At 38.9% G+C, this 26,198-nt stretch overlaps 1 protein-coding gene across 16 annotated transcripts in view; it reads left to right on the forward strand.

Moving 5' to 3' along the window:
• The window catches only part of ERBIN (erbb2 interacting protein), a 124,740-nt gene that overhangs the window by 14,474 nt on the left and 84,068 nt on the right, over positions 1 to 26,198 (forward strand). For 4 of the 16 annotated variants that reach the window (XM_087759876.1, XM_087759874.1, XM_087759881.1 and 1 more), the window contains one exon: positions 7,647 to 7,761. The exons of 3 other annotated variants lie outside the window; for them this stretch is intronic. Coding sequence is in view for 6 of the 13 variants with exons in the window: in XM_087759885.1 (XP_087616011.1) it covers positions 10,652 to 10,717 (66 nt within the window). In the remaining 7 variants the exon portion in view is untranslated. Of the gene's footprint in view, positions 1 to 378; positions 486 to 7,646; positions 7,762 to 10,372; positions 10,718 to 26,198 lie in introns of those variants that run through there. 9 more of the 16 variants (XM_087759873.1, XM_087759887.1, XM_087759878.1 and 6 more) reach the window with 8 other exon arrangements.

Consider the following 26,198-nt stretch of genomic DNA (forward strand, 5'->3'; position numbering starts at 1 on the left):
TACAGGTTCATACTCATTGAATATTTTCCTACAATTTTTTTTTTTAAAACCTTAATATTGCAATTAGCCCCAGCTGAACAACTGAAATTCTTATCATGAACACTTCTTAACAAGGCACCTTCATGTATTGGTCACTTTGGAATTTAAGAGGGTTTTTTGGTTAAAAGAAAGTAAGTGTAAATAAATATTTAACTTACCATGTTGGGGGTGCTGATCTGTTTGGTATAATTTAGTCCCATTCCCTCAAGCCTTTTATAAATGTAAAACATTGCTTTGTAGGTAAGTAATTGACTTTTTGTTGCAAAAACATGTGCAGCACTTGCTGAGCAAGGGTGTCTGCCAGTTAAGAAGACCACATCCTGTAAATATTTCTTTCAGTTCAGAATGTAGAACACAAACTGCTGACATAGTCACTGTCTGGACCGTAACTGTTTGCTGACCTAACTGAGTGTCTTCGATTCTTCTTGGTTGCCTGGAGATATTTGGTATGTATGGTTAATATTTTTTAAAATTCCCCCCTGCTCCCTCTCCAAATTTCTTGTCTTCACTGGTTGATTCATTCCGGAAAAAAAACCAAACACTAAAACTATGAATCCAAGGCAGATTAAATTGTAACTAAAATGTGACCCACATGAATGAATTTTGCTACTGGAATGTGCTGTTGTGAGCATTAAACTATGCTTGCATATGTGTTTTGATACATGTTTTTGATACTGAGAGAAAAATATCAATAACAATGAAGTTATCACCTCTGCTTTTAAAGGAGTCTTAATTTAGAAAGCCTGTGACTGAATGTATAGTCTTACATTCTGCTGGATCTCCTCTGACAGTAGGCAGTATGCTGCTTCTTTCCTTCCTGCGCAGGACCTTTGCTTCAGAGGTGAAGACTTGATATTGAAGGTCAGTGAGTTGATGAGAAAGGTGATGTAATTAGAAAAAAATTCCCCGCGACATCTTGTGGGGTTAGGCTTTTTGGGTCAGTTACTGATGGGACTCATGGTATGCTTATGCAAACCCTAGATTTAATAAAAGGCAGGTGTGAAGGGAAAGCAGGGCTTGCTCTTTCCTTAGCAGTCTCTAGTTTGAGTTAAGCACAGTGGGAACTAACTTGCCTTTTGAGTTCCAGTTGCTGGTTTGGAATAATGTTTCACCTGATCCCAGTAAATGTAAATGTTGCTCTTTATCACTGTTTTGATCCTCAATAATCCTTCCATAAAAGTCAGAAGTGCAGTTAAAAACTGAGATACTTACCCAGTGTTATCTCTTCTTGGGCTGATTTAAAGTGTACCACCCCCTATCTGTCCTGCTTTTTTGCCAAATGCAGGTTGACTTCTAGACTTCGACAGTAGCCTGGGAATTTCATGCCTATCTGTAAAATAGTTTGTAATTGCTGTGGGGATGGGGAAAAAACTAACCATGATAAGAACTGAAATTGGAAAAGGAGAAGCAGCATTGAAGTCCTTTTTTCCTGAAGGCTACATTCCAGGGTGCTAACTCTTGGGACTTTTGTATCTAGTTTCTTTAGTTCATAGGGATTTCTGGTGGCTTTATATTTTTCATTGTCTGGAGTGATCTCTTGGTTGAAATGTGTAGGTCAACAGCATTTGAAGTGGGATGCTCTGCTTTCAAATTAGACCCCAAGGCTAGTGTGAATGGAGAACAGGTGATGGGCAGTGAATATGATTAGTAAACAAGTTCATATGTTATGTATTATCACTGGTACAGTGATGCAGTTAGAAACATCTGTGACTGATAATGTGGGGTGCCATTACTGTATTTTACTGTTTTCTTTCAGAAGGGCAGTGTAGAACCGCCTTCATTCATGGAGGGATTAAAGGTGCAACATAATTAGGAGGTGAGGGATGGAAGAATAGAAGGCATTTAGCTTCATCATTCTAAAATCTTCTGGGAAATTTGCCGCCTGGGTGGGAAGCTGCCGTGTGACCGTGGCATGGGGCCGTGTACACTATAGCAGTCTCACTTGCCTGTCCTGTGCTCATGAAGTGCAGGTGACAAAGCTTCTGATCTTTCTCCGCTCTTTCCCAGAAGGGCCAAGCCAGTAGGGGGAGGTGGCATTGGTGGGCATGAGGTAGACAGAAACAGATTTTTCCCATGTTGGTACCAGCTTTTTAAGAGACTCTGATACCGTGCCTATCTCTGCTTCTCTGAAGAGACTAGAGTGGAGTGATGTAGAAAAGCATTAGCGAGTTTTTATCCCCTTTCTAATAGAAGGGGGAAAGGCATCCTGGTTCCTATCGTCCCAAGTAAAACTCATTTCTTGAGATCAGAGTTTACATTGCTGTTCCCTGCAATGCATTTCTCAGAGCCACTGCGTGAGACAACATTTAAGTTGAGTTGTGTGGACTTTTTCCTCCTTCAGTCACACCAGTGTTAGCAACGTTTACTTCTGCAAGAGAAGCTTTGCTGGACATTGCCTGCTTATTGGGCTACCAACTTGTCAAATGGGTAGTTCTGAAAACACCCTTAGGCAGATAAGAAGTTATTTGTCATGCCAGTAGTTGTCTATTTGTATGTTCTGCTCTTTAATCTGCAAACTGTGTATCTTCTGGTTGGTTGATAAGTATTTCATGTAGCACATCAGATGAAATAGTGATTGCTGGAAGATAATTTCTTTTCCTAGGGTGCAAGGATGGAAACAAAGCTCAACAGAATATATTAAGTCCCAGATTATTTTGAATGTTATATTCGAGAAGATAGCTAATGTGTTAATCTTTGTACTACACAATTTGAAAGAAAAACTAACCTGTGCAGGGTCTGGAGATAGTGAATTGTTCCCTTAAGGTAATTTCCGAATGGTGATCCTCTGCATGCTTGGGAGGAACTCCTGTAATGATATTAAGTTCTCTGGGACTGAAATTTGATCTTGTGAAACCAAAATTTGGTTTCATAAGATAAAATGTGGTGCAGTCCTTCCCCCTGAACCCCCTTCCTTCCACCACCCCTCAGGTTCAAAATATAGTAGGATTTTTCTTAAAAAATGGATTCACGGTCTACTTAGGAATTAAAGTGAAGTGTCTGTTGACCTTGCAAATGAACATGAAATAATTTTTTCATGTTTCCTTCGTGTGTCTACTTCATTTGTGAGAGTCTATCTGTAATAAGGATCTAGAGCATGGTAAATTGGAATTGACTCTGAACCTGAGGGCATGTGTATCTTTTTTTGGCATAACTTCATGTTTGTATTCATCACTCCCCCTCCAAGTGAATATTTGATTGAAATATGATGAACTGCACTCACTTTTTTTTCAAGTTATCTTTCTTCTGTTTTTTTCCCACTTGAAACATGAAGTGGATTTTTTTTTTTGGGGGTGCTGTAGATAGTCTTGTTTCTTTTGGAGAAGAGTCTGAGAGACTTTTGAGAGACTGGAGTCTAGTTTCAGTGCATCTGTTGTGCCTTAAAACACTGGGCAGAAGAGGTTCATGAAAGATAACTGTATAAAAATTTTTACATTTATTTATTCTGTGTGATTAGAATGCAAGTTGGACACTGCTTTTTAGGTATATGTATATATATTTATATCTGTATATCTTGAAATAAGAGAGAAAATGGATATTTTAAGATCTCTTGATTTTTAAGATCCAAAATAGAACTGACTGTCTCTGCTAAGATCATAAATTTTCTGGTATCAGTCCTGATGCTTAGATATGAACTGTGAGTCTTGCATGCTGAAATTACAGCCAGTAGTGAAGCTGAGTTTAGTGAGATTAACATACACTGTGGAAGAGGATTCCCTTCCTCCCTGCCCCTCCCCTCGAGTCATTCATCTGGAGAAGAATCTAGGATCCAATGTCAAATTTATGTATTTAGGTTGTGTAAAAACCAGTTCAGCTACTTAATGGCAAGTACCTAAGCTCACAAAGTACCTGCAAGTTGATGCCCTCTCCTGTCAATCCCCTAGCTTCCAGCAAACTGGATTTCTGTATAACCAAATTATCTATTACCACTTTGAAGGATAGTGGTAAAGTACGTTTAAGCACTTTTTACTGATTTTTAGGAGTGGAGTAAATATGTGTCAAAACAACTTCTTGTAATACAGGCTAATTTGGGTGTGTGATCTGTAATTACATGCATCCTCTGTTTGTCCCACTTAATGGAAAAAAATCTGATATACAAAGTATTTGGTAGCTTTCAGAAAGTAATTGTGAAGAACATTTGTTTTGTTTATTCTGTTCATACCCAATTGCATTAATGCAGCTGCTAAATTATAAATTTTGTATGTGCACTCCTAGTAATTGTGTTCATTAATTCATAAGTTCATATTTTTCTCTTTTCCCTTATTTTGGACTATGGATTCAGCTAAACTATGCTTAAAAGAAATGTAAATATCCTTTTTTACTTTGTCATGGTAGATGAAGAAAATGGAAAGGGAAGAATCGTGTAGTAGTAATTGAATTGTTTTTCCTGTTCCTTGTGAAAGCAAAATGAAAGGTTTTATACATAGATCTACTGATGCAGTAGAACTGACTAAGGAATATCTCAAATAGTCTTTTTGACGTTATTAAAACTTGATTAATGGTATATTTCGAATCAATTTTGGTGCTTTAAGTGATCCTTTTCATTGCTCACTGCTACCAGCAATTGCACTTATATTGCTAAGGTAGTAGTGTGATGATGCTTCTTGGCTTTGTGTGGAATTTGTAATGAAATGGGTGTCCATTATGCTGTTCCATCTGGTGTCTTCCTCCAGTAAATCCACTCAAAGTGATAGATGGACTTGGATTATAATGTAATATTACTACAGATTTAAGCATGGGCTCTAGGATTCATTCTTTCAAACTCTGAAGTGCTTGATACCAGTACTAACGCCACCTTCTTTTTTGCAATAGCTAAACAAAACTTAATAATGGCTAGGCAGACCCTGATCTTTCATGTGGTAGAGCTGTTGAAAAAAGGAGCAACCGTAACAGAGGACCAGAAACAGAGTACAGTGGAAACATTTTCTTCTGGTTTTTAATTCACAACTTTGAAATGCAGCATGGTTTTCACAAGTGTGGCAGTGGAGTAAAATCCAAGTTGATTGTTCTCATACTTGGCTTTGCAGTCAGAAAAATACTTGTTCTTTGTCAGATGTTGTCTGCAAGGGATGATTTTGTGCATTCAACAGCACAAACCTATCTAGTTCTGAGAAGTCTGGTTGTTCATAGCTTCTGAAATTAGTTTATTACTCAAATGTAATATGGGTGCTTTTTTATACAGTGGCCTGCCCATCAGGGCTTTGAGTTGGAATTGGTTCTTGGTGTTAATTAGGCAGCATGTGTGTTAATTAAAAAACAGGAGTATGTGAAAACCAAAAAGCTAGGAGTAACCTGTAGCCTTAGTTCTACTTAATTTCTAAATTATCGTGTTGTGGGAAAAACTTGAATTGGGGAAAGAAGTGCCAGAGCAAAAGATCTTTCTTCTAAATATGTGTAAAATGCTCCTCCCCAGCCCTTAACTTCTGGGGTCTAGCTTAACACTGAGCACTTGTAGCATGTATGCCGGGGTAGTGAATTTTTTATTAAGAAAAAAAGAACTCTTGACTTTTTGACTTAGTAACAAGAAGGTGGTTAATGGTCACGGGAACTGTATTGCAATGGCCAGTGGAGTTAGACTGATAAATATCTCTTGAGGTTCTGTAACAACATCTTATTTGTCAGTAGGGGGAGAGGACGGAGGATGGAGGAGTGTTCCAATCCTCTTTTGCAGCCCTTAGTTAATGCTTAGATAATCATCTTTTATGTAATGATCTGTGCAATTGTCTATTGTTTATGTAGCCCTACAGTTGCTGTATTCTTTTTCTTTTTACCTGGGATATGGTGGAAGGGTCAGTGATTGAAGCACTAATGGAGGGTACCACAGAATTCGAGACTGGCTAGAGCTAGTCACAAACTCAGACGTGTAATCTGGAGGAGTCAGCACGTTCAACAGTCCGGTGTCTATCTGTAATGATACCACTTAAAGCTCAAATTGAACTGAAAGTTTAACCTTCTGTGGAAGACCGAAAGACAAGGGAGAGGGAAGTTACTCAGCTCTTGTTAGTTAAGAGCCAAGAAAGCTGTTTCAGTCTTTACATCATAGAGCAGCAGTTCCTAAATGGGGTGTGTATTCAGGGATTTGCTGTGCAGATACAAACTTGATTTAATACGATACTTACGTTAGTATTTTTAGTGATACAAAAATTTTGGCTGTAGGTGGGAAAGCAGTAGGAAAATTTCAGAAGGAAAGTTCCAGAGCCACCACTGTAAGGGACAGCAACCCAAAGTTTTTATTCTTGAGCAAGCCAGGAAAGTAGCAGTGCAGTCATCAACCCTGGCACCCTTCAGAGTTTCTAGCTGTACTGGCCATGGCACCATGGGGAGATGACACCAGCAGCGTTTTGGAAAAGGTAGCTGAGATCTGTTAAACAGTTGTATTGGTGTGGAGGTTTTAGAGTTTGCTAAGTCTCACAGAGTGCTCTGGAAGTGGCAGCAACAGTTACTTCAGTAATGATTCTGTTGCTGTTCTTTGTCTTAGAAACTTCAGGACTCATGAAACTCAGTTTTGCATCTGTATATTGGATGCTTTATGAAAAGAGTATGCTAATCAGGATCTGATCTCCTGAAGAATCTTTTTCTTTCAGGAAAGATTCCACTTATCAACTTGGATACCTAGATGTATTAGACATATTTTTTTTTTCTTCTGTGTGGGATGTGTTTGCTGTTTTAAAAGCAGATGACAAAACCATTCTTTTGTAATTTATTGCCCTCTCTTTCCTCCGTATTTTGGCACCTTATTTGAACTGGCCCCAACAAATGTCATCAAGATGAGGCTATGGGTGTGTTCCATATACATCTTAGACTTACTGCATTATTCCAGCCTACTAGCCAGGACCACATAATAAAAATTTTTATCCTCAACATATAGATTATATGGCAGTACTCCACAAAAGCTCACCAGGCAGAGTACACTTCTCAGAAATAAGTCCAACTACTGGTAAGCAAGTGTCTCCACTCTTGCCAATGGCTGTGCCTGCAGACTTTCAATAAAACCTTATGTTAAGCTAACTGAAAGGCAGCTGGCAGGTCCAATTAAACTAATTGCAATGTTTTTAAAGCCTCATCTGTTGCAAGGAGTTGTATTTCCCCGTGAGGGCTGTGGGAGTATTTGTGACAGTGTGGGTGGTATAGATTCTCTTTCAGAGCACGTGCTTGAGACTGACCGGAACAGCAGTGCTTTAAGAAGTCGTCATCCAGTTGAGGTCCTGCACATAACTTCTTGTTGGTTTTGGTAACATTTTGTCAACCTGATAATTGCATTAAAACTCCATTCATACAAGGAACAGAAAGGGATCTGTTTTGTACTCAAGCTTGCTAGCAGTGCATATGGTTTGGTTTTGGCTGGCATAGAAGGATGAGATGATAATCAGTTGCACCTTTTTTGTGTGTTGGCACACTGCTTTCTCTGTTTGCATTACTTCAAGATTTGGCAGAGGACAAAAATGAGTAACTGTAGAATGGTGGTTGTGGTGGTAAGTTACATATTACCTCTTCTGTGTTGAATTCTGGTGTAAAACAAAGTTTGTGTGTGGATTTGAAACTGTCTTAGTTTTTGTGCAAGGCCCCTTATACCCATGATCTTGAAAACACTTCTTAATTCTTTTTCACAGATACCATGTGGATGGTTTAATAAACTCTGTTCTGCATCCTGGTGATTCTGTGGTCCAAGTTCAGAAACTGATTCAGTCTCCTATGGTGTGAATTGGCAGTGGTGGAGTGATTTAGGTAGGTGACTGTCCAGATGTTTTGAAGAAGATAAGAGGAAAGAGATATTTTGGGTGCACTTACTGTTTCAGTTACTGTACAATGTGCTAATAACATCGTCTCTCATCCTCCACGTGTAAGAATGACAAACTTTTAAGTGCTGAGTTTGTATTACAGTACTTGTAGGGAAGATGCGTAAGAATTGTGGTTGCTTTCTGGCAAGAAGCGCTAGCGATACTCAGTGCAGTGGCATGGTCTGTCGCACTTGGGTCACAGAACATGGTCTGCGTGTCTGTGGTTTTAACATGTTGATATGGCTCTGTGTGAGCACTTGTGTATAGGCAACCTGGCTTTCATTGCCTCTGCTATAATTTTCTGCATTGTTGCAGCATACTTTGAATGCTACATAATGTATGCAAGGCAGTAACCCATTTCACGATAATATATTCAGGTAGCTCTATGCAAAAAATTAAAAGCAGTTTCAAACAAATACTTCTGCTCTGGATATGCTAACTGGAATGCTGTTATCCTGTCTAGAGAAAGGTTAATACGAGTGGGGTGTTGTTTTGGGTTTATTGTTTGGTTTGGGGGGGTGCGGTGGCTTTTTTTTTTTTAGTTGCAAGCAGGTACTGTTTTGGTTCTGTATGCTTGTTACAATGTTAGTGGTACGTTTTGGGGGGGCTGAGACTGAAGATATTTGGTGGTTGGGGTTTTTTTGTTTTTTGTTTAAACTTCTTAATCCCATAATTCAACAGCAGATGCACATAGCTCCTCCTAAAGAACTATAGGGACAATATAACCAGAAGGATATGGTGCTTTTTCAGTAAGTCAGTGCTTAACTGAAGCGCCACAAAGTTCTTTACTAGATCACAGTATGTTCTGATCTTAATATACTTGAGTAGGATCTCCAGTAGGATAAGTTTGATCATCGTATACTGTCTTAGTCCTAATTAGGACCATTGTGCAAATGCATTTTTCACTCTGCTCTCTCCATCTCTTGCTCTTGATTCAAGAATGTAGGTAGAATACACTCACAAATATTTGTAACTATCCACAGAAAATGTTTGACTTTTGAGAGGGGAAATATTTTAATAGCAGAAATATTGTTTCAAATGCTTTATAGTATTGTAGAAATGATGTGCCTGGAAATTGAGGTGCCTTATGAGATTTAAATTAGAAACCATTATGAAAAGATAGTACAAGTGTTGGAACTTTTGCTTGAAAATGAGTTTGTGGGAAAAGAGTGGGTTTTAATAAAAAAGGTTAGTAAAGAGGAAAGGCAAGAATATTTATTTTGAGGAGCAGATTTTATTTTTTTGAGAGGAGAATCCTAATTATATTTATTAAAAGCACTTGATACTTTGTGTGAGGGCTTCAGAATTATTGTTTCTATAGATCCTTGGTTATAGAGGATCGGATAAAGTGCCATTTTTCTCTATTAAGCTTTTGAGACTTCTTTCACAGTTCTCTGACTAGTGAGTGATACCGAGAAGAACTCATCACAAAAGAGAAGTGATTTTATCATGTGGATAGGCTGAGACTTCTAATAAGCTATCACTGTCCTATTTGCTGCCAAGCTAACAGTAACAAAGCAGGGAGCTCAGGCAATAGTACCTGGCTTGGATTTGGAAAGGGTACTTTCCTTTGTTATTCATATTGTTCAATAACATTCCCTAATATGTATAACAGAATAGGCTGATACACGTGTTTGAATGTTGAGAATAATTTTATGTTGAATTGCAATGTTGTTGCAATAATCCCAGTTTTATTGTGGATCTACTTGTTTTCACATTGAAACACTTATTAAGTCTTACTAAGATAATTCAAATGGAATGATTAATGTAGACTTTTATTTTTTTTGTTGCTTTGCAGTAGTTTGCTCTTATTTCATGCCTAGTCCCTTTTTCACTCCTAACTGGTGGCTCATTGGCAGACTTGATGAATGAGCCTTTATTGGGGGAAGAAAATCTCTACTAGCTAAAAAGAACAGAATTGGGAAGCAAATGCTGGCTTTGTGATAGGCTTGTGGCTGCAGGCAGATCTTGAATAGCTGAATTGTAAAGTATGTTATGATGAAGTATTGACTGTAGGTATCACAAGAGACCTAGTAAGTGTTTCTGATGTTTTGTGATCCTCTTGGATAGAGGCTTCTTAATGCCAGTTGAGTGTGTGTTCTCCAGCTTCGCAAAGTCTTGTAATGAGTAGTTTTCCAGAAAAGGTGCCATAATTTGTGAAGCTGCTAAATCTACAGTGAGCACACTGCTAAATGCTTAGGTCAAATGTGAAGGTAATTAATCAATGTATATTTACAGGTACTGAAATACATGGTGAACATACAGACCGTAAATGAGTTCTTACTTGTGTATAGCTGAAATATATGAAAGAAACTTAAGACCAAATGTTAAATATTAAATTTTTCAGATTTTTTTTTCTTTTTGTAATCCATACTCTGTCTAATAGGTGAATATGACAAGTCCCTGAAATCTTCGCTTGTACGGAGTGTTGCAGCTTCTTTTGCAACGGAGCCATATTGCGTATTTGGTCTTCTGACTATGCATTATTCAAGGAGACCGTTTTGAAGCTATATGTAATTAGAGTCAGTTAAGGAAAATCCTATTTCATTGTCTTGCCACCAAGACTTCCACAGGACCCCCTGTATCCCATCCCCTGGTATTCTTGTGGCTCCTTTATTTCAATAGGTTTTGGAAATGTTCCAAGCTTATTACGTAAGCTCTGGTTTGCATATTTACTCTGTGAGCCCTCTGGACTTGCTGATTCATTTCTCTTGGTAGCAATAAATGCTGGCCCAAATCTCCCCCTTCCTAGTCCTGTTGACAAGTTCTGGCATGAAGTGCCAGCTCAAACTTACCTCAGGTGGTTCAGCTATGAAGGTTAATCCAGTCAGCACGAGATGTTGGCAATGCGCTTTGGGAACCTGTTGTTCTGTCAGCTTGGTGTTCCCTGTAGTGCAGAAGAGGTATGGACAAGCTGTCTCAATAGGTGAAATGGTTCTCAGGCCCATCGGCATTTCAACATTAAAATATTTTAGACTGCCTTGCTGAATGTTATTTTATTTTAAGGACTTGTGAAGGAAAGTAGTTAGTTTGTCACTTGAAATGTGTGCACTGCTAACAGAGTCTGTCTAAAACAAGATTAGGTTATCAGAGGGTTGGCTTGTGTGATAAGCTTCCTGCTTGTCACATAGCCAGAATTGGATATTCTAAGGGAAACGGTGTTCATCCTGACTGCATCTAGGCAAATACGTTTAATTATGTGCAAAGGCTAGGTATTGGGAAACACCCTCTTGCATTGCATAAGCAGTTCTTGAATCCTATTTGTCAATTCAGCAACTAGCAAATAAAAAACTTCTTATACAGTGCCATAAATGTGTGCGGTGGTTTCAGAGGAAAAGTATGTAGAGGATACTTCTAACTTACTTAAATAGCATGGCGCATTCTGTCTTCCTCTTCCTCTTTCTTCTCTCGTCTTCTTTCCCAGCTACATTGTTCGGTGGAGACAGAATTAAGTGCTAATTTACGTGAGCAAACTTCCTTTTGACAGTTGTCTTTGAAGGTCTTGGCCGGCGCAGTTTGTTGGTTCAAGAATGCCTGTGCCTATTTCTTCAGTTAAGATGTGGCTTCTATGTCACTCACAGACCTCATTGCCTATTTCCTCCTTTTCTTTTGTTTGTTGGCGTCATCGTCGTCATCCATCACCCTGCCCGTCCCCCCCCCCCCCCCCGAATTCTTCTTAGTGATGTAATTGTATCCATTACAATATGAAAGTATTTTTTCCTGCTAACTGGAAGAAATGATGACAATGCAGAAATGGCTAGTAAAATGCTTTACTTCCAGTGATGTCTTAAGCAACTGTGGGGAGCCGTAATGGATGTGGCATAGTTAGTTTTTCTGACAAAATACTTTCTTTCATATGAAGTACAAATTGTACAAGTTTACAGATTTAATTGCACAAGTTTATATGAAGTACAGATTTCTTCCAGTAGTGTTACTATCTCTGGAGGGTCATACAACAATGGTGTGGAGAGCTGCACAGACTGGTGTATTATAGAACTCCACATCAGTGTGAGAAATACTGGCTGTCATTAAGTAAGAGCAGAAAATGCAGCAGGCTAGTTTGCAGCTAGTCAGCCTGCAACAAGTTCAGGCCAAAGAAGCCTTGTACACAGAAAGCAAGAAGAATGAGTTGCTTTTGATTTGTAGGGAAGGGGTGGTATGGGAAGAGTGCTGTGTATTTAGGACTATATCCAATTACCATCAAGTTGTTAACCTGCAGATTTCATGTCTGTAAAGATCTTTAGCAATCCAAGGCAGACAAACTCATTCTGAGGGAATTTACACCAAGGCAATTGGAACACAGTAATGTATAAATGAACAAAAGGCAGGTGCACAGTGTTTGGGAGGTCCAGGTGGTCTTCTGACACTTCTCCTGCTGGTGAACCAATGAGGACAAAGGCAGATGATGATAAAAGTGAGATAGCTGACTAGGTAAGTGGTGGAAAAAGGGTGGATTTTCCTATTATGAAGCAGTAGCTTGGTTTTAGAGCAAAAAGAGATGACAGACTTTTCTGCGAAGATAGTGACTTGCAGTGAACATCAGTTACAGAGGAGAGGCAAATAGAATGGCTAATAAAAAGTGCAGAAAGGAAAAAACAAACTTTATTCTAATACAAAACCAAGATATTGGAAATACTGCTCATCAAGGACTGATGAATAATTCCAAGGATCTTTATAAAGAAAGAAGTGTTAGGTACTCAGTTTGGAGGGAAAAAGAAAGCTTATGGTTGGTCTGTTTAGTATCACCCACGCTTGGTAGGAAGAGTGATGTGTTCGATGGTTAAAATAGCTGCCTATAATTTAGGAAGGGCAAAGTGAGGGAAAAGGATAGTGCTATTTTGATTAAAATAGCTTTACCTATTTATCTATTTTTGATTTTTGAGAACTGAAAAAAAAAATATCCTTGTTAATCGGTATTCTCTCTAGTAAGGCACAGCATAAATAGCTTGCTATGGACCATCAAATTGCAGTCACGCACAGGATGACTAACTCCATAAGTACAGGAAACCTAATTTTTATGTGCAGGTGGTCTTGTACTGCTAATACTAAAATGTTCATTAAAAAAGATGATGGATGCAATATTCTTAGAAGTCAGTGTAGAAGGATTTGGAGTCACACCTGACATTGAAAGGTGCCAAGTAACCAATTGCGTATTTAAAACCTCTTCGTGTTTGATAAAGTATAAATGACTGTGAATTGATTTTGATTGTACATCATAAATATAAAGTTTAATCAGCAGCTTTTGTTTATTCCTTTTTAAAAAGAGCACTTGGAAGCCATTCAGCCAAATCATCTGTATAGAAATTCCTTTTCTACTCCAGTTTTAAAGGGAAATCAGTTAAAGGGTGTTTTACTAGATGCTTAGAAAACAACAAATCTAGAACAGGGTAATGTCATAGTAGTGAAAAGTGTCCATCTGTTAATTAAATCAAGGGGGGAAAAAGCTACAGCAATGAGTTAGGGGTTAGAAGCTAAAGATTGCAGAAAGTGAGGGATGCAGGAAGTCCACCTAAAATATATTGGATGCTAATGCTAGGACCACTAAGGTGCTTGAGAATGAGATAAAATATACCAACCCTTTGTTTTTTATATACTTAACAGTTATATTTCAGTTGCTTGGCAAAATAGGAGACTTTCATAATTGAGAAAATTGAGAAGAACTTGATGATCAAACTGATTTCTTTGTAGGGTTGTTCAACAGACAAGTGGCTCACTTTTTAAATTTCTTGATCACTCAGGAAATTATTGCATTATAATCCTATAATTAATTTGGTTCAATCTGGGTTTAGGTTAGAGGATTCATTTTCCCCAGTATATCATTTTAAATAATGTTTTATTCTTATTCTTCCTTCCTCTCCCACTTGAACCAGTTGCATATGTGAGAAAGGAGTGCTGCCTGTCTCTTTGCATGTAACTGTTGCTGTTTGAGGATATGAAATTGCTTGATCTGTCTGTCATTGTTGGGTAGATAAAGAAGCCCCTGTGGTCTTTTTGCTAGTACCAGGCTACGGAGAACTCGAGCTATTCTCTTGCTCAATTTTGATGCTTATGTGGCTGCTGATCATTCTTCGTTCATAGAATCATAGAATCTTTAAGGTTGGAAAAGACCCTTAAGATCATTTGTTCCAACTGTTAACCTAGCACTGCCAAGTCCACCACTAAATCATGTCCTCAAGCACCACGTCTACCCTTCTTTTAAATACCTCCAGGGATGGGGACTCAACCACTTCCCTGGGCAGCCTGGTCCAATGCCTGACCACCCTTTTGGTGAAGAAGTTTTTCCTAATATCCAACCTAAACTTCCCCTGGCGCAGCTTGAGGCCGTTTCCTCTCGTCCTGTCGCTTGTTACTTGGAGAAGAGACTGACCCCCACCTCGCTACAGCCTCCTTTCAGGTAGTTGTAGAGAGCAATAAGGTCTTCCCTCAGCCTCCTCTTCTCCAGGCTAAACAACCCCAGCTCCCTCAGCCTTTCCTCATAGGACTTGTTCTCTAGACCCTTCACCAGCTTTCTTGCCCTTCTCTGGACACACTCCAGCACCTCAATGTCCTTCTTGTAGTGAGGGGCCCAAAACTGAACACAGTACTCGAGGTGCGGCCTCACCAGTGCCGAGTACAGGGGCACTGTCACCTCCCTGGTCCTGCTGGCCACACTATTCTTGATACAAGCCAGATGCCATTGGCCCTCTTGGCCACCTGGGCACACTGCTGGCTCATGTTCAGGCGGCTGTCAACCAAGACCCCCAGGTCCTTTTCTGCCAGGCAGCTCTCTGGTGCTAAAATACAGACTTCAAGTAAAAAGTATTCCAGACTTACTCTAAATCTCTATTCACAGTTACAAATGTGTTCATTTGTTTAGGAGCTGAAATATCTCCCCTCTAACCCAGTGGAAAAACTCTGAAAGTTTGGACCTGTTGGAGTGGCTCCAGAGGAGGGCCATGAAAATGATCAGGGGGCTGGATCACCTCCCCTATGAGGACAGGCTGAGAGAGTTCGTGTTGTTCAGCCTGGAGAAGAGAAGGCTCTGAGGAGACCTTACTGCGGCCCTTCAGTACTTAAAGGGGGCTTATAATAAAGATGGGAGGGACTCTTTATCAGGGAGGGTAGCGATAGGATGAGAAGTAATTGTTCTAAACTGAAAGAAGACAGATTCAGAAAGATATTAGGAAGAAACTCTTTACTGTGAGGGTGGTGAGACACTGGAACAGGTTGCCCCGAGAAGTTGTGGATGCCTCTTCCCAGACTGGATTGGGGCTTTGAGCAACCTGGTCTAGTGGAAGGTGTCCCTGCCCATGGCAGGTAGGTTGGAACTAGATGATCTTTAAGGTCCCTTACAACCCAAACCTATGATTCTATGAACGCATGGAGGTGGTTTCTACAGCTGTTACTGAGCTAATCGGAGCATGAGGGACAAAAACCCCACCTTCTTTCAGATATCGAGGAAGTTGCTTGACTACTGCCTTCTGTCATTGCTCTCAGCACATATCAAGGTAGAATTGTGGGCTGATTCCCATAGTTTGTTCTTCTCCCTGTTGTATTGGAAGACAATCAGGAGTTAAGAGCACTTCTGCTTTTGAGTTTTATGTTCCTATTAATAAACAGCACAAGAAATCACAACAGAATAGATGAGGAAGCAAAAGAGATTACTCTTTAGGGGCTCTCACCTTTATTGAGGACTTTTTCCTTGGAAGGATCACTTGTAGAGCAGTACTAGGTCTCTGAGAAACCTTGGACTGATAGGAGATGTTAGCAACCCAACCAAGTTTTTCTTTTCCCTTATTTATATGTCTTTCCTTATTTTTCTTTTTATTCCCATACCTCTTTAAGAGAGAAAATTTTGACTGAGCATAAAGGCTCCTCTTTTAAATTTCCCTCATTTTGAAGCATGTCAGCTGTAGTTTTCTTTACATGTGCATTTAAAGCAAACAATAACTGATTGGAGAGAGAGAGAGATGTGGTTTCTGTAGGGAGCAATTACCCAGGCATTTTTACATCTGGCGAGATTTAAGTTTAAGACTCATTAGTCTTAAACTAGTGGGCGTTAGATAAATTGGTTAATCTCTGTCTCAGTGTTTGTTATTTTGGGTTTAGATACTGGCCTCCCACATTCAGAATGTTTCTTTCTTTTTAACTGGAGTGCTAATAGCACTACTGCTGTCTTAACTGCTAGCGCTCATTCTGGTCTCTATTTTTATAGATCATGCTGTTAGCATTTATTCTTAGCCCAGTCTCTTATTGGTGTGAACACCAGACAACTGTTAACTTCAGATGTGTTACTTTCTAGATCTATATAGTTTTATGGGAAAACTGGACTATGTGTGTTGTCATAGAGCGCATGCATTAAAACTGTGTTGAATGATTTTATCCATGACATTATCAGTCTGTCTCAGTTCTGATCCCTTAATGGTATTAAAATGAAAGCTGGTATCTAGAATGGAATTAGTCCATTCATCTCACTGCTGATCTTTACTACTGAGATTTTGCTGTACTAGAAAAAATTTTTAGTGCTTTTTCAGCTGTTAACAAAGATGGCTGAGATGTTAAAAGTCAACCTGTTGGAAAAGGTTGATTTTATTTTTTTAGTTGCAGTTCTTAATGCTAGACAGAAAATTGCATAGACATGTCATTTAATGCAGTTTAATAAACGTCCATTTTTCTTTCTAAGAATTTAGAATTCAGTAAGCTGCAGGGAAACAGGTGATTTGCTTTATTACTATGAAAGCTTTAAATACAGGCTTAATTGTTTTGTCCAGATCTTGTATTGGCTTGTTGGAGAAGATCTGGAAGATACAGAAGAATTTATTTTAGATTAGATTAAACAGATGTCAGATTGTTTTTAGAGCTCACATCTGATTGTTTCTTTCTTCACTCAGAAGTGAGAATGGAGCTGTATCTAAAAACCAGAAGACCCAAAAATCTCCATTGTTTGGCTATTAGATATAATAATGCATTTCACATATTACTAGAAGATCCTGTGAACTGGAATTGTCAACTACGGTAAAAAGGGTTTTGGAAGATGCGTGAATATCATCTTCAAAATGCACTTTAGGGCATGCGGTTTGGTAGCACTTCTATTGATACGTGAAGGGCACATTCCTCCAGGCAGTACGTTCTCCAAGATGCCCCTCCAAAGAATAGGAAATTGTGAACGAGGAGAAGCCTGCTGGGGATTTGCAGACTATGCACCGACAGCAGTTTCTGCATGTTATGCTTAATGCTGTGTTAGTTTAGAATGTTTAATAAAAAGCCATTAGGAATTGAGGCAAAACAACCCTCACTGTAACCTCATTATCAGAGGGAACACAGCAAACTCGTATCCTGTTCTTTTCCAGACACTGCCATCTTCTACTCAGGATTTTAAATAACAATTGGGTTATTGTTTTTTTTCAGAGTCAGAAACTGTCTCTGCATTGGTTCAATTCAAGCTCAATCTGCAGAGGGTGGGGTTTTTTTTAGACAGAAAAAACTAGGACTATTCTCCAATCAGTTGAATTCAGCATATTAATTTCCTTAAATTTTCTTGTGAGCTGGGGATTAATTACCTTGCAGCTCTGCAATTTCAAATGATAGAAATCTTTATTACCTTAATGAACTATTTGCATTTTAGTTCAGGTGACTTGTGGTCCTGGATTGTTCTTGTGTGTTAGAGGAGGATTGTTATCCTGTTACATAGTAAAAGTCCAGGGGAATTTTATAGTTCTGTTCCATCCATGAAACAAATCACTTCTAGAACAGTGTTTGCAAAATGTAAATTAGCTTGCAACAGGGGTCTGGGTAGCTTTAAATTATATGGTAAAAAGTGACAATCTGCTCCTTCATCGTTGATTCTCAGGCAGGTAGTGAGGAGATCTGACAGCAAGCCAACGCTTCGTGTTTAGAAATTGGCTCAAACCATGAGATTAAGCAGCACTATTAGTCTTTTCAAGAGTAATGTGATAATGTCACGGGGAAACGGATCATACCTCAGTGGCAGATGGCACATGCCTGCGTGAAGTGTAATAGAGTAAAAATACATTTTGGTTTGACATCGAATATGGTTAGTCACAATCAGTAGCTGTTGTGGTTAGTTATGAATTTAATATTGATTCAAACAGGAAGCTTTAACTTCCAGTAAGACACCTGTTCAATTGTTCACAGCTTACTAAAAAGTTCTAATACCAGACGCTTGTCTTGAGAGTGTATCCCTACTTCAGATCAGTGCATTTTTAAAAATTCCTGTCTCTGTGATTCTGCTTTGTTCCTGCTCCATTATCTAATTCCTATTTTGAATATAGAATATAATGAATATATTATTCCTCCTAGTGTCTTCCTTTGTTATTGGTTATAGAGAACATTGATGTTCAAAAATTGATCTTTATAATGTGCATACGGGGTGAGTTAATGATATATTATGATAGTGAATTGATGTTCACAATAATTGGCAATTGAAGCTATAAAAAGTATCTGGTGGTTCTTTTTTTTCTTTAAACCCACTCAAACAAGCAATAACACCCTAATATTGTTGTATCACTTTGTATATTAAGAGCACAGCTGAGGTTAATTTCATTCGTAGCTATGAATGTTGAGCAGTTTTGCAAGCAAGTTCTCAGATCGCTAATTGTTTCTGTAATCAGACTGGTCAGCGATGTCTCCTAATTCAACTTTGTAAAGCAGTGAGGAACAAAATAAATGCAGAAGGAAGTAAAAGGTTCACTATAGCAATTGTTAATTGGAAAGTTATGCCTGTACGTGTGTTGGGGGGGAAATGATGTCTAAAAATAGGTTTAAGTGTTGTTCAACTAGCACTGCTCACCTCTGCCCTGGAAGGAAAGGGAACTCAGGAATTTACATACCCTAACAATGACTTGGCTGGTAGAGTGAGATCTATAATTAAGTATGCAATTATAGCAAGGGTTTGCTGTTAGTTTCTGCTATTTTTTAAACCATTCTAATTTGACATCTCCATTATGCTATAATATTGTGTTTCTGAAATAAGGGAAATGTAAAACATTCATCACGTTCCTAAAACCTACTTTTAAACCTGTTTCAGACAACTACTAGGTGGTTATTGGTTCTAACAATTCAGTATTTTATGCATAATTTGATAAATTCAAATATAAAGCCTCAGCTGGTTAGCAGTTCAAACTGTGTTGCAGAATATCCTGGACTAGCCAATAGAAATAAAAGGCCACAGGCACAAGACAAATTTGTGCATTTAGAGTGCCAAAAACATTCACAGAATCTGTAAAATTTGCAGTCTGAATTCTGCCTGTGCCTAGGTTTCTGCTGCAGCATGTATCTACAGCCTTCTGTATTTTAATAATCTGAAATAGCTCTAGGATCCAATTTTGTGCATAAGCTGTGGCATAATTGACAAAGCATCTGCCTGATACAGGAGGTATATCGAGAGTACATCTGTCTGTGTAGGTTTCAAATGGAGAGAAATATACCACCTCTATTGTTCTTTTTAATGGGGTATAGGTAATAGGTGGTTTGTCTGGGATGTTGGAAACCTATACTTAAATATTGTCCAAGAGGACTTGAATCTCAAGCATTTGTATTTTAGGACAGGAGTGCACAGTGTGACAATTTTGGGGTCATTCAGATGGATGACTCATCCTGGGACTTGTTTGATTGTTTCACAAGTTGCTATTGGAAAATTCAGTATAGAGTTAAATATTGTGCTCAAAATCTTTGCCAAAGGTTCTCATGTTCAAAGGTTCGTGCACTTTCTCTCATGCTTGGTAGTCATACTCGCTTCAGATAACTTCTGTCTTCCTCATATTAAGTAGTTAACAGCTTATCTGTGTTAGTGAGTCAGAATCTACTTAATGCAATATTTAGCCAATCACGCCTTGCTCACAGAAGTGTGGTGTTGGGTGCCACCAGCACTGTATACACGCCCATGGTCCCTATAAGACCTGGTGCCCTATTTCTTAAGTACTATGCAAATAATATTAGATAAGTGCCTCCCTAAAATATTTCAATATCTAATAAAAGATGTGGGTGTGGTAAAGTAGAGGAGGGAAAAGGCTTTACGTGATGAATGGCAGTAGGGAAAAAGAGATAAGGGTCATGATAACAGCATCATACAAGTTAACCACCTATTTCATTTAGATCAAATGTGTTCTTTCTAGAAATGATGGTATACGTTCTCGTGTAGTATCGTGTGTGTGATTGACTCAGTTTTATGTTTTTAGTTACAAATCTTACTACTGATTAAATTGGTATATTCTATCTCTTAAGTACGTTTATTCTCTTAATCATTTGTTTCTCAAATTTTCCACATTCCTCCTTTTTTCCCATTGTCAGTTTCTCTTGTGCTGCTGTGAAAGAAGGCTGACGTCATTTGCTGTGGCTAACAATAATAGGCCTGAAAAGCTCTGACCATGCAGAGCTGTCACTGTCTAGGATCCATGTGCTGATGGGAAACTCTTAAGAATGGGGGTGGGGAAGGGTGAATGGAAGGGGGTTGCACAGAAGCAAAGGGTGAGGGCACCAGATCTAAATAGTTTTCTCATGGATTTGCAACCACTTTTGTTATCCTGAGTGCTCATGTCACATTGTTTGTGGTGCTAATTGGCCTCCTGATGTGATGTAGGTATGTCCTCTCTAAAGTTGTTGTCAGTTCTGTAGCAGCAGTGGAAATCTTTGAAATGGCTGAAGCGTGGGTGAGAGTTGTCATAGCTTACAAGAATGTTGGTTTTTTTTTTTTTGCATTTTCTTTTTAATTCCAAGATTAAGTCAAGTTGGATTCTTTGTGTTACCACTAACAACAAAGCTTCCTCAGGCTTAACTAGACCTCAGTGTGTAGCTCGGCACAGCTACTCACTTCTAGTCAGTGAGTTAGCGCAAATGTCACTTAGAAAAATAACTTGGCAAAGAATTGTGATAGTGCATGGGATGCAGACTGTTGCTGTTCTGAGACCTGCTGGTTTGGTGGTCCCAAAGCATGGTCTGTGAGGTCAAGGTAAGTAGTCCAGGAAGCCGTGTCTCCTTGATCGAATACTTCAAGTAGCTTTCTGTTGTGCATGGTTTGTTTCTTGTTTTTTTGAAGTTCAGATACGGCTGTATTGCGTACTTGAGAGACAAGAAACAAATTGATGTGAAAATAGATCACTAAACCTGTTTATTTTGTGTAAAAACAAAACCAAAAAACAACAACAACCCCAAACAAACCAAACCAAAACAAACTACTATATTAAATAAATACAGTGTTTAAGGATGCCAGATATATGCTTGGTTTTAAAGCCTTCCTAAAATTCTTAATTTTTAGCATTAAGTTTGGAGTATAAAATCAGTGTCATATCTCTGTTTTCTCTGTTTTCATTCCTGGCTTGGCCTCTGGTTATTTGGGTTAATGCAATGGAATCACAGTAACAGAGCCAGTAAACATCAGTAAAGACTTAAGCAGAATTATTAGCAAGAGTATACAGTAACATTTTAATCCTCTTCCACATTTGCTGTTCTGCAAAGCAACCTTGGTTTATAGAAATTAATAATTTGCCTGTCTGTGAACACTGGACCTACTTTGGTGAACGTATTTGTTACTGCCTGTAAAGTAGAAATAATTTCCAATTAAATAGTGATTTCTCTAGTTTTGTTTCCATCCACAGGCCATCTTGATTCTATAAAGGGATTTTCCTGATACTTTTATTTTCATGGTAGGAAAGGATACAGGAATTACTGTGAGATGAAGCATTGTATATCATGAATTCATGAATGATTGAATCAATGTGTGATTATTCAGCTGCTTTAGTAAGACTTGAAAAAAGAGTATCTCAAATAGCAATTATGTTGACTTGATAATTTTGCTAGAGAGGAGATACGGAAACATGTATCTCCATGGTTCACAAAAAGCACTAAATCTCAACTTTCTCCCCTGGAAACGTTTCCAAATAAGCCAACTGACCTGCTTCTTTTTGTACATACTGACATTGACCTTAACTCAAAAGTAGCTTTTGACTTTGTTGGATCTAGTGTTCAAGTTGGCCTAATGTGGTAGTGGTGTCGGTGGGTTGGACTACATGACCTGGAGAGGTCCCTTCCAACCTGCATCATTCTGCAGTGCTAGTTACTTGGGGTAAACAGTGGAAAATAGTGCTGTACCTTGTGGCTTTTAGGGGGAATATTGGGTTTGAGGTTTTTTAAATTAAACGTTGCAATATGATTACTTATCTGCAACAGCTAGGCCTTTTGATGGTGTTATAGATACAATTGTTTATGCTTAAGAACTGTTATATTTAATTCCTGTTATAGAAGAACTTTTCAGAGCATACATGCTGAGGCTTATACTTTGAGAAGCAGGCATCTTGATTCACAAATGATTCCTTGAAGTTTTAAGAGTTGAGAAATTCCTCCAATCTCGTGCACATGCATTATAGCAGTTTTTCCCTGGTGAGATCAAACTCAGCCATAGTGGTCATTTCTGCACTAATTGCACTACTATAAAGGGGGATTTTTAACCCCAGGCAGTTTTTCTAAATCTAGGTGTGTTTATTTTGTTGCAAAACCACACTTTGCACTCAGACCACTTACACAGTGAGAGTTTTTGCTGCTATATCCACACAGGTGAGAGAAATAATTTGGAAATAGTTCCTGTAAAAAAAAATTGAAGTCATTTTGCAATCTTCATTTATGCCTTGGAGACCCTTCTTTGACCAGCTTCCCCAAGGGAAAGCAATCAACAACAAAAATCAGCAGATCTGATTCATCTGCATATGTGCAGGTGTGAGTGTGTTTCCTTAACCGTCTTGTCCAAAAGTGCTGTTAAAGTATTGTAAGTAATGAAGAAAGTTTCATTTTGCTAGCCTCTGGGCATTTCATTCAGTTTTAAGGTAATTAGAAATATCTCTAATAGAACTGTAGATACTCTGGCAAAACAATGAAGCTCTTAATATTAAACTACAATTCCTATAGCAAGTTAGCCAGTCAGGGACCTCTTAAAGTGCCTTTTCCATTCCATTGTGGTTGATAAGCATACCCGTATCCCTTGGCAGAACACTTCTCAACTGGATGTCCCCTGCAGTGTACCAACAGTGTTGCCAAATACAGGTTATTTTGGGGCATACTGGAAGCAAATGTGAATCTTTGTGTGCTCACTGAGAATGCACCATCAGCTGTCCTCTTCCTGCGTTGAAGGGTTCTGGTTGTCAACAGCTGTGACAGCATTGGTGCTAGGAGGTAACAAATCCTCAAGTAGGTCAGTCTCATGTGGCTTAAGATAATACATCATAATTAACATCTTGGACTCCTCCACCCAAGACAGTAGAAAGATAGTGCTGCTTCTGAACCATCTCAGGTTTTTGTCAATGAGACAATCTGTGCAGCAGAGATTGTTTCTTTGCTTCACTCTAAATGTCTGGCTTTGGTAAGTTTTGGTAAGTTACTTTGATCATTACCAAAGTAATGAGAAACACCGAGACATGGTGACAGCATCTGCTTCCAGGAAAAACAAGATGCACTGTTTCTTGAGAATGGTCTTTGGATCCTTTGTGTCTCCCTGGTCCTCTCCGCTCGTCCCTCCCTGTTCCCCAGCGTGCGAATCCAAGATTAACTAAACCGTCTGTGGTCTACAGACCTTCCTACTTTGTGCAAAATGTCTGTTTGATTTCAAAGGTATACTATCTAGAGATAAATATTTTGCCAGCTGTGCTGATTTCCTCAATCAAGATTATATGTTACTCTTCTTTCAAATGTATCTCACTGTAAGGCACACATTTCTCACCTATGTTGCAGGCTGTGATTAAATAAGAATCTTGCCAGTAACCACTGACAGTAAAACTTTTATTGTTGTGTATGAAATGATTATGTGCATCTGTATGTCCTCCTCTGATAACTTAATAAAAATATTTTATTAACCTTTGTTAAAAAGGTTATGAGTATCCTTGTGCAGGGAAAACCTGCTTCATTGACGATAGTGATACCGATTGTGCATACATTTGGACTTTCTTGGTTTGCTTGAGAATGCCTCATCTTCCTGGTCCCTGTTCCAAAAGGAAAAAATATAACTAATCTCAATGCCCTAAAATTGTTCTTGGTTTGCAAGATGGATGTTAGTGCTGCAGTGTGGGATCTATTTCTGCTTAATGTGCGTCTTTGCTATGGATAATCTTGATCAATCTAAAATCTTTTTAGCTAAACATACCTTCTCACTGAACATGAGTAGATGTTTAAAGGGCAAGCATAGATAATCTGGCTTCTGCAATACTCTCCTGGAATTATTTAAAGAAATAATTAAATGTTTTTACTGTTCTCACTATTTAACATTGAGGATGGTTATCATGGGCCGAAGGCTGCCTGAAATGTCTCTGAAGCAAGCAATTCTTAAGATTTTTATTTCCAACCCTTCCTTAAATGAAGAACCTAAGTGTTGTGATTTTCCCACCCTCCTTTTTTTTCTTTTTTTTTTTTTTTTTTTTAAACAGACTGGAGTGGGTAAAAACCGCTTGGGGATTATTCATTGTCTTTCAGTGCACTGAAATATAACCCTGTTTCCTGATCTGTTGTGTGAAAATTTGCCACTAGTATTCTGGGTGCATCAATATCCATTTAAAGTCCTCCAATAAGCAATGGAAAGAATGATGAGGATTTGAGGAGAAATGTATTTGCATGAAAATTATATTAAGAAAGATACTTACTGAGTCAATTGCAGGTCTCGCTCGTCTAAAACCATTGGTAAGCTGGAACTGAAATACTTAAAGATGTGAGCAGCCTCCAGGGTACAGCCAAGCGATCAGAACAGCTGCAGTGGAGCAGACCGGCAGTCCATCTGGCAAGCATTTTCTAGCAGCAGTTGGGTTATACCCAAGGAAGAGTAAGAAACAGGATGAACACATGTGATAATTCCCCCAAGTACTCTCCCCATACTTCAAGCTGAGTGCCAGGGCTCTTCTGCTGTGCCTTTTTGGTTGGAGGAACCTGACAGACACTGAGACTCAGTCTGATGTGTTTGATACTATGTGCTAGAGTAGGGTTAGATAAGATTTCATTAGGTATTTTTACCTTGAGGGTAATTTATCACTATTCATCTAAAGCACCTGTTATCATTTCTGCAAAACAAGTAGGAAAGTGGTGATCTGAGCTAGTTGAGGTCGTGGTGCCTGGTTACCTGGCGCTCCTCCAAATACCCTGGTCTGTTTTCTTTGGGAGATTGTGCTTTCCTGCAAACTAGACCTGGCAATGTGAATGTGTGGAGGCCTGGGGGGTTCCTGCTATTGCAGACTCATCGGTGCTTATAGTTGTAGTTACTGCACACTCTTAGCTGTTCTCTTCTGATACAGGGTTAAGGTTATCTGACTCAATGTCACAGTTTCCAGTGACATTAAGGTAACGTTGGTTGCAGTGAGTTCGTTGTTCTCGCCTGATTCTGTAACTGCTGTATTTCGTTCAGTGTATGGCTGTTTAATCTTCAAAGCAGAATGACCTGAAATATCTAGGTGGTTGTGTATTGCTCTCTCCATGCACACACATCCCACTTGCTGTATTATCTCCTCTGGATGGTTGTGATCGGATGAGTTCCTTGTGCTTGGTTTGGAAGTCTGCAAACAGTTCATGATTTGGTAATGGCTCCCTACCACTGGATTTTATTCTTCTGGACATTTCAACAGAGGCAGCCTAACAGGTGTCAGGAAATGATGCAAGAGTAATCCCTTTTTGTTTGTTGTTTTTGTGGTGATTATGGGGCTAGCTGTTTCTTTGATCGTTTTTCTAGTCTGAACGCTCTGCCTGCAAAGTTTTGACCTTAAACCTTTTTCTTTCCAGAGTCACAATCACCTGACTGTCCCACTGTCAGATCCAGCCCTGCGCTGTCGTATTCTCTGGATTAATTCTGCTTATCCTACCAGAGCTATTGCAAACCTGCATTTCTTCTGTTTGGGAGCTTGTGTACAGTGCCTCTGAATAGCTTTTGTAAAGATTAAATAGTTTTTCAGTAGGAGCAAAGCGCTATGGGAAAGGAAAGAAGCATGCAGCCATGACAGTTTGACTGAATCTCTCCTAAGACCCCAGGTTTCAGAATCTGGTTTGATCCTTGCTGTCTTTCTTGATCTTTTAAATTGTCTTGAGTGCTGCTGTTCTATATTTCTGAGGCTGGCTAAACTGATAGAGGCTTTTTTTTCAGCAGGAAACTTGAAAGATTTGAGGCTTTAATATTACTTTTACCTGTGTTACTTTTTCCCGTTGCTATTTGCATGTCCTGGTTGTCCTTCTATTGAGAATAAATGAATAGATTTATTCAGTAGAGTGCATTGGGGAGTCCATTTGTACGAATGCAGAAGCTGGCACCAGTGACCCCTGAATGAGGAATAAGACACGTAACATGAAAATTGGTTATAGTGCAATCCTGCTTTGACAATCCTGACTTCCTAAGGAGTTCATCGTTCTGTGATTGTACTGTTGCTTGCTTCT

This window comes from Nipponia nippon, unplaced genomic scaffold (assembly GCF_047370975.1).
Source record: "Nipponia nippon isolate SJK-2023a ecotype South Korea unplaced genomic scaffold, ASM4737097v1 scaffold_20, whole genome shotgun sequence".
Lineage (NCBI taxonomy): Eukaryota > Metazoa > Chordata > Aves > Pelecaniformes > Threskiornithidae > Nipponia > Nipponia nippon.